This window comes from Arachis hypogaea, chromosome 18, assembly GCF_003086295.3.
Source record: "Arachis hypogaea cultivar Tifrunner chromosome 18, arahy.Tifrunner.gnm2.J5K5, whole genome shotgun sequence".
Lineage (NCBI taxonomy): Eukaryota > Viridiplantae > Streptophyta > Magnoliopsida > Fabales > Fabaceae > Arachis > Arachis hypogaea.
The window spans coordinates 303,958-313,259 of NC_092053.1; the positions used below are offsets into that span (position 1 = coordinate 303,958).

Here is a 9,302-nt window from a genome sequence, read left to right on the forward strand (position 1 = left end):
AGGAATTCAGAGACAGAAATGCCAAATAATACAATAAACATCAAAATATACTCTGTTAATTATGTACTGTGAGTGTGACAGTAAGGATTATTAATAGTACAGTACAGTTCATAAACTCAGACCAGGCACACTCTGACCCTAGCTACTTTTTGAGCTGACATGTAACTTACATTTATGAAAACAAGCACACAATCTCAATACTGAAACAGACATGAGCTAAAACTTACCATCTGATCTGGGTAACTAAGATTAAGAATGGAACTGCTGAAAGGAAAGGAAAGTAGGAAACCAACCTTATGCTACAAATCTCTCTGGTAGAAAAACCCAGAATACCCCTCTCAGACTTATAATTTCCAGTGATGGATTGAGTAAAATCCCAGGGGAAAAATTAAGAGGAAAAAAATGCAAAAATGTTACTCAGTTTGGCTTTAGATCTTGGAACATGGTATCCCATTTGATCTCTTCAACAGCAGCAGACCAGTAACCATCATCATCATTATCAACATCTCCAAGGTCCATCTTTTCCTCCTTCTGGAAATGGTAGACCACAGGACTAGAATACCCTTCAAGAGCAGGAAGCACGGTAGGACTTCCATTTGTGAGGAACAGTCTCTCTTGCTTCTTAGGAGGCATCATCTTCCTCCTCATCAAAGCACTCTTCCATCTTGTCCCTAAACCACCACTGCTAGGCCTTGGTGATGGCACCAACACAATTGCAGAGGAAGATTCTTGGCGTCGAACCAACGTTCTAATGGAATTGGCGAAGCTCTTCTTTGTCCTCTTGATAGCCAACATGAGCCTTGCCACTGGATGAGGACTACTCTTCCCTTTGTCCTTTCTTGCAATCTTGAGGATTTCTAGCCTGTGCTTGGCTATGGAGATGCCCATGCTTTGGAGGAACTCATGGTTCAAGTATATTATGTCTTCTTCTTCAAGCTCATTCTGAGCAAAGGCAAGGCCATACTCATACACTAGAGATGGCTCAAGGCTAGTCTTTGAGAGCCATGAGAACCAATCCATACCTGCTCACTTCACACTCTGATTTTGTATTATTATGATATCTCTTTGTAAGTTTGTATATAAGGATTTAGCAGCAAAAAACAAAAACTATAAAAGAAAAAAACTTAGCAAGTTTGAGGAGTGGCTTACACTTTGTGGGGGTTGTGCTATATATGCTTTTAGTTTTTAGAGAAATTGGGTATTGGATGAATCTTGAGTGTGACTATATTTTAAAGTTAGAACTTAGAACTTAGCAGTGGCATGGGCATGTGGGGCATGTCTAACCCATGTTCTTGTGTTTACTCACACAATAGTCCAATTTCTATTTTCTAATGCAATTTAATTACCGGCAATCAAGGCTAAGAGGGAAGAGAGTAGTGTTATCCACACCCTATTACACTTTTGGTGTATGTAATTAGTAGCATATAGTGTGTGATTAGTGGAAAAACATAATATGTTATTTGTGGAACATTGATACTTTGATTGAGACATAGGTTAATTGAACGGTAAGCAAGGCATTCTAAATATTCTTCTCTGCTACCAAAGGTTGTGAATAGTCTGAACTAGCTAGATATGGTTCGGTTGATCTTCCTTTACTTGTTGAATTTCTCAAAAGTATTACACTAGCTATTCCATTTATGGGTTGTGATGCACTTTCCAAAAGTGAATAACGCACCAGTTCATATCCACAACTTCCTCAACTTACAACTTCGACTTTTCCACTTGTGAAGATATTAATTGAACAAGTCAGAGAGAAGAAAACTTAGGACTTGTGACATAGCTAGACAACCTTTAAACAAGTCAAGTTGGGGGCAAAAAGAATTTTTTTTTTCTTTCTGGAACTATCAAGGAACCACTAACTATAATCAATTTATTACCTTGATTAGTATATGTATATATCACTATTGGAGTCTGCTTTTTCTCGATACACCCGAAAACAGGATGAAAAATTAAATGAGAAAGTCACGACTCACTTAACTATACAATTAGATTGAATTTTATTTGTACTGTTGAATGAGCACCTTATCTATGTCTATTTTCCTTTCCTTTTTCATTCTCCACCTTCATATTTCACTTCATTTTTGTTCAATCTCGACACAAGTGCAGATCAAGCTTTGAATCAATAATTTCAATTCGAAGAATAAATGCGACTCCTCTTAAGAAGTGAGCTGGATGTGGGACTTATCAATTTTAATGTCGATATAAACTTTACATATAGTGAATAAGTATTGAAATTCTTGTATTAATGATAATAAAATTGTACAAACAGATATTCAACAGAACAAAGATTAAAAATAAAATCAAATATAATTAAAGTGCAACCAAGACAATCTAGAAGAAGAAAAAGAAATTGCTTAAACAAAATAATTGAACAAAAAATTAAATTGAATCGAAGAACTAAATCGAAAAAGAAATAATTAAAAGAAATAAAAAGAATGAATTAATTCCTAATATTCACATGCACTTGCATTCTATGATTTTTCAATATGTCATTTTATAATCTCCTGATTCTCCTATTTATCCAAGTTCTTGTTCTTACTTGCTCCTTAAGAACAACTACCCACGTTTTCTTACCACAACTTGAGAGTCAAGTAATATTCTCTAAGTTCAAACTAAACTTATCCATTGAGGTCTAATTTATTTACACACATGTTAATTGTGTCTCATTTTTGTCCCTCTATTCGACTATCCTGTATTACCATTTGTACTAAGTTGCTTGGGTCGATACCTTAGCCAACACGTCTTACGTCGACCGACATGAGATCTATCTTCATTGTTTTGCTGTCGAAATTACTCATGATAATCGAACTTTTCAGTTTGCACTAATACACAATATATTGTCTAGCTAGCTAGCTAGGTCATAAGTTTGAATTACTGTGATTTCAGAGATTTAAATTTGTAATAATGAGGATTTTTACCCTCTCATCATCATCAATGAGGAATGATTAAGCCTTTTAAAATGAGAATGATATAGGTTTATAGGCACCCAAATCGCAAACTATCCTGGGATATGAATTAAGGATCATCTAAAGTGAAAAAGTTAGTTGGGATATGAATTAAGGATCATCTAAAGTGAAAAAGTTAGTAAAGTGACCGAAGAGTTAATTATTCTTAAATTAAAATAGTAGAACACGCATTTCGTGAAAGTTACAAAACCAATGAGATTAACCTTTTACTTTATAAATTTCTGATATATTAATGTCGGTTCCAAAGTGCCGTGATGCTCATTTTCTTGTTTAATTAATTTGCTTTTTGCAAAATCATACAGTATTATTGATTAAGTTGCATATGATTTGATGCTGCTTTCTCCAAGATAAAATTGAAGCTGAAAGTAATAAGAACAAAAACGTAATCTATAACTTGTGGTAGTTGAATGACAAGTCACTTTTTTCGCCAAATCGTTAGAGCTTAAACACTGTCCATTATTGTCTCCACTATTGTTGTTTTCATGTCCCAATTTTGCTTTTAATTAGGAACATGCTAGTGTGCTACTATCAATAGGAGTTTGGATCTATACAACTTCACGTGCACAAATAACAAATAACTATTCCCATGTGTGTTACATTGAGTTGGGGCATAGTTGAGTTCTAGCCTTCTAGGTAGAGTAAGAGTATACTAAATTCACATGCTAATTAATTCCTTAATTTACACTCTTATTTTGCAAATTACTTTATAATAAGAGGACAGAGTTTGTTTAGATATTTAAGCCCAATGACTAATCCCTCGGGTACTGCAGAGGCACACAAAGTGGGCGACCCTCCTAAGCAAGCAAGCTCCATTCCCATTCTCCAGTGAGTATCAAACCTGGGAGAAATGATTAAGGGACACAGACCCTCATCCATCTGTACCAACTTGCATTGGTATCCCATATGAGACCATCACTATCCTTCGGCCTAGTTTTGGGATGAACCACATATATGCCAATTATTGGAGTCGGATTTGGAGGTTTTGATGCAAACAAATGAGGGAAAAAAATGATGCATGAACTACTAATCAAGTATGTAACCAAAATAAATTAGACACAAGACTCCATGTTCCTTATTTGTCGCTTGCTACTACCTATGAAAATAATGGATTGTTTGATTTATCTGCTTGGTTCCGAGTACCAAATCAATTAAAAACATCTTTGGCATCAACCTAACATAAATACTGAACACTCTTGGTGGCTTTCATGCTGTGGAAATGAGAATCTAGTTAGACAGGAATAAAAGAATCTCTAAAATGAACATTCTCAAATGTTCATCTCTTAGTAATTGTCTTATACTTTGTTTTGACAAAATATCATGAAAGAAATTAGCAATGGTTTTGGTAAAGGTGTGTTTGTGACTTTGTGGGTGTCGACATAATAATTGACTTTCAAAATCATATCCGATATTGCTTTAATAAAAAATCCAGCAGGTTGGCACTTTATATATTATGAACTGAATGCCCATGCAAGTTGCAAAGGTGTAAATTATTACTACATTACTACTACTTCATATTTACTTAATAATTTGAAAGATCTCAGCAAGAGCATTTATCATGTGGCTCTTAAATATGGATCATGTGAGTATGAGAATCCACCATTAAGAGTGCTTCTGTTTCCACCAAACAGAGAAATAAAATGATCTGTGAAATTATGGGATTATTAAACTTGCATGAGATTTAGTGGGACAAACGCCATGTTACTGCATTAGAAAGAGAAACTAGATGTGTTCTCGATTTTCGAATACCGTTCATAAGCTGTCCACTATAATATATCTATATTTCTATATTAAAATATTAACTCACTAAGCAGAAAGTCTTCTCCCTGCTTTTTATGGCAGTTTGAAGTTAACTCAAGTTGTCAACTCCATTTTTTTAACAAATACCTTGGATACTAACTTACAGATAATAATAGCATAAACGTGTAATGCGACTAAATCTCCATAGTGGTCTCCCAGATTCAGTCCGTGCACCGATTTAGCCCCTGAGATTCCAATTGCACTATTTATGTCCTCCAGATTGCGATCCGAGTAACATAATGGTCCTTCGGTGAAATTCCAGCGTGACTCAGGCCTTGCTTTATGTTGCCCAGATTGCAATCTGGAGGACATAAATAGTGCAATTGGAATCTCAGGGGCTAAATCGGTGCACGGACTGAATCTAGGGGACCACTATGAGGATTTAGTCCGTGTAATGCATCACTTTTCTACAATTTATTCACATCAAACGGAGTTGGGCTAAGCTGCTGAAGCCTCGAAAAAGGAAGATACAGGATAGCATTTGAACTCAACACACCTCCATGGATCCGTTATTGAGGATCCTAAAGGGCTAAAACCAAGAGGTTAAGATCAACTTCTGAAGGGTTACACCAACGATGGATCCATTCTACACTTTAGAATCGCTTAAGAGGTTAAGAACAAACAATTAGTCAGACTAGGAGGACATGGGCATGTGACAGATCAGTGAATATACAACGAATGGAAATGGACATCATGTTTTTAAGACGTAATAATGATGCAATGATTTTGTTAAAGAGTATCGCAACTCAGACTACAATCTATTTCCAATGTGATACTGTTATAGTAGAAACATTTACAGGTGTTATTAAGGGTCGAGTTTGATTTCCTTGGTCAATTATATTGCAATTCACAAAACCAAAACATTTATATAAAACTGTTGCCAAGAATAAGTTTCTGAACCATTGAAGACTTGAAGTTCATCAGTGAACAGAGATCAAATTAGGTTCAAATGTTTAACGTAGTTGTAAGAGTTAGTAGAGAAAATTGGTAAATGAAACCATTGGCAGCATACATTTTCTGCTTAAATATGATAACAGATCATGAAAGTATACCAATCTATTATTAACTGTTACAGCACTGTTCTTCCGTAAAACCAATGGCATAATTAAAAATTAAAAAATATATAAAAATAAAAAAGAAGAAGCAGCAGAAAGAGCCAAAGAACTGTATACATAGCCATATCCATGGCAAACTAATCCGCCAGAAAATAATCCTCCCAATATGAATGAATCAGTCATCATTCCTCAAAGGTAAAGGCCTTTAGAGGCATATGTGCATCACATAGTCCAAATTAGCAAAGCCCAGGGTCTAAAAGGGAACAAAAATGTATGCCTTTCTCACCGTATAGAAGGATCCTACCTACTCTGCCTTCTCTTTTCGTTTCACATACGTAGCAGATCAGATGAATAAATCACCTCCCTCTGCCTTATACTCCAAATTCCCATTTGATTCCTATGAAAAGCAACAAAACCAAAAATGTCACTCAGACTTGCTCTGAATGCTATACACATTACCAATGACTCCAATTACGCTAACAACCACTGAAAGTATCAGCATAAACCATGATAGAATCCATTCTCCATGGCTCAAACCCCCCTGATGGCCTAATCTCAACACAATAATAGCGGGAAACATAAATCCCAATGTAAGAGCCGTCGTTGCCCCCGTGAACTTAAAAGCTGTCCAGATGTTTGGAATCATGGTAGATCCAATATATATGAGAACCAACAAAACTGCCGTCAGCCCCAAAGATCTCTTCCTGCTTTCTGATAGAGGAGGTGATCCCTCAAACAACAAAGCATCCACTGTTTGCCTCAGAGAGAAATGAATGACAGGAAAAACAAGTATCAAGTGGAGAATGTAGCCAACCCTGACTATGTAGTCTAAGGCTGCGCTATAACGAACTCCAAGATCCTCGTCAAAATTAGTCAACACGTCAGACTCTGTGTCTTTCCCAAATAGTAGAAAACCAGACATTGCTGTCGAGATATAAACTAGGACGCACAGTATTAAGGTGATCCTTCCCACTCGATTCATCTTCTGAGGAGACCGCCCGGCGAGCTCATTGTATATTGGCTGCACGTTAAAATGGCAGACAAATGCATTGGTCATGATTGGAATGACCACAAGCAAGTCCAAGATGGCCGTCTTTGAGCTCAGATCAGGACCCAACCGTGGAGCCTCAATCCGTCCTTCAACAAGCTTAATGAACGCCACGGAAAAAGTAACTACGACAAACACGACGGCAAGAGCCACGGAGGCAGCCGAAGTCATGCTCAACGAATCGATCTTGTCCAAGGAACAAAGTGGGGCAAGGAAAACCACCATGACAACAAGAATAACAAGCTTTCTCTGATCCCAGACACCATTCCCCATTAGCTGGTCAAAAACCCCCATATGATGAACAGAACCAGACATAACATCCCCCATGATTATCAAGTAAACCACCAGAACACCGCCATTGTTGACTATGATGCAGATCTCAGACATAATCCTGGCAGTTTTTCCCATAGCATGTTGAACAACCTCCCCATAGGTGGATGCTTTAACCAAAACCGAATATCTAATCAACAATTCTACACTAATCTCCGATAAAATCCCTATAAGAATGATTAACACAATCCCCAAAACCACTCCAAGAACCTTCATGGTAGCAGGGAGGGCCATCATCCCTGCACCTATAATGGTGGTAGTCAAATTAAACACAGCTCCGGGCACCCCGGAACCATGGTTATGGCCAATGACAACAAGCGGGTAATTATCAATGTCGATTTCGAAATCATCGTCAGCGTCGCGGTCATGAACTGCAACCTTAGACCCCAAAAACTCGGTTTCATCATCAAAAGAGAGCCTATGGAGGGATTGAGGGGAATCATTCTGAGGTTGCAATTCTAGATATGAGCTAACGGGTAACGAAGAATAATTAGTATCCTTAGACATGATATCGAAGATGAAAACAACAATGCTGCGGACAAGGGAAGAAGGATCTGAAGATCTGTGCGGAGGGGAAGTGAAATCTGGAAAATATTGAAATAATAAGAATCAAAGACGAGAAAACTTACAGATATTAGAGATGGAGGTGATTCAGGAATTTTGCAGAGTAAACCTAGATCCCGGGGTCAATGGATAATGTATTGGGATTCAATAACATTCATTTTCTCTCTCGGACTCGGTCTCTGCAGAGCTATGGAAACAATCAGAGGCACGCCAATTTTGAAGGAGAGAAAGGTCATTGGCTCTGCTCTTCTTATTTTTCCTACGTTTCCTTTTCCCTTTTTTTCCCCCTATTCATTAATAATTACTCTTAGCCTCTTACTGGAGGTCCTTAAAGTTAATTTTTCCCAAAGTAAATATCTCATGTCTTTTTTTTTTTTTGTTTGGTTTTCTACGTTGTCTCTTAACCCCACAGGTCAAGTACTAATTCATTGCGGATCTAAATTCTATTTAAACATCTGTCCCTGGTTCATGTCTTTTTTGTTTTTTCGGAGGATTTTTTTCTTTTTGTAACGATTAGCCTATCCAAGTCCAAGTTCAAGTCCACAAAACATAACCAACAAATGGACACATCAAGGCCCATCCATTCCAAATCTACATAATACTATCATTGCCATTGGGATAAATAAAGGTAACTAAGATAACTAAGAAACCGTGATGTGTGATATGGTGATATCTCATGCCGTAAATTATATAGCTGAGGTTTTGATTCCTACCAATAAAAATATGTCACATTTCATCACCAGCCGATCTAGCTCTTTAAAAAACCCCTTTTGTTTAGTTCGGTTCCTTAAAGAAACCAAAAACAAAAATAAGACAGGACTCACTAATGAAGACATGAATTATTCCCATGTTAGAGATGTATTTATAGGATATAGAATTATTCTTTCAAATTCTTAGATATTTTGACATGAATAAGCTTGTGTTTAATTTGTTTACTTGAAAACAAAGTAACTTTAAGTAAACAGAGTAGTGATTGATAAACTTCCAAAAAAAAAATGTTTAACACTACTTTTCTGGAAAGATAAAGGAAAAAAAAAAGAGAGAGAGAGAAATGACAAGTTAACCTATTTTTATGTATTGACTATTGAGAATAGAAGAAAATATAGTGTGTTGAGCTTAATTATTATATTTTATATTTTATTGAAAGAGAGAAGATAGGGTGAAGAGTAATTGATTGAACAATGTGGTACACTTTCTTTATGTGCGACTGCCAGCTGAGAAAGCATTGTGCGTACGCCACACAAGAACAAAGAAACAACTAATACACTGCAGTCGGTGACGGTTTTCTCACCCATTCGTCTCGTCTCGTCTCGTCTCACTTTTCGTGCTTCCCCTTCTCCACTCACTATCACTTTAACGCCTTTTATCGCGCTATTTTCAATAATATATAATCAGAGTGCAAGGTTTCCTAGATGAATATTATTAATTAGGGTGTTCAAATCCAAACCGATTTAAATTAAACTGCTCATCCAATCTAATTCAAATCGAAAACTGATTAAAACCGTATTAATTTGGATTTGATTAGATTCTATTTTTTACAAA

At 36.6% G+C, this 9,302-nt stretch overlaps 2 protein-coding genes across 3 annotated transcripts; both read right to left on the reverse strand.

Moving 5' to 3' along the window:
- Positions 1 to 29: 29 nt before the first annotated feature.
- LOC112769294 (uncharacterized) lies at positions 30 to 1,737 on the reverse strand. Its single transcript, XM_025813762.3, has one exon. The coding sequence runs from the start codon at positions 1,018 to 1,020 to the stop codon at positions 418 to 420; it is 603 nt and encodes a 200-aa protein (XP_025669547.1). The 5' UTR covers positions 1,021 to 1,737; the 3' UTR covers positions 30 to 417.
- A 4,010-nt stretch (positions 1,738 to 5,747) lies between these two features.
- Positions 5,748 to 8,173, reverse strand: LOC112769295 (amino acid transporter AVT6E-like). 2 transcript variants are annotated; one of them, XM_025813764.3, is made up of 2 exons: positions 7,826 to 8,031; positions 5,748 to 7,665 (listed from the first exon to the last, which is right to left on the reverse strand). In XM_025813764.3, exon 2 carries the CDS (start codon positions 7,431 to 7,433, stop codon positions 6,243 to 6,245), a length of 1,191 nt encoding a protein of 396 aa, XP_025669549.1. In that variant the 5' UTR covers positions 7,434 to 7,665; positions 7,826 to 8,031; the 3' UTR covers positions 5,748 to 6,242. The 2 variants fall into 2 exon arrangements, with proteins under 2 accessions (XP_025669549.1, XP_025669548.1); XM_025813763.3 differs by having other exon boundaries at positions 5,748 to 8,173.
- Between the last annotated feature and the right edge of the window lie 1,129 nt (positions 8,174 to 9,302).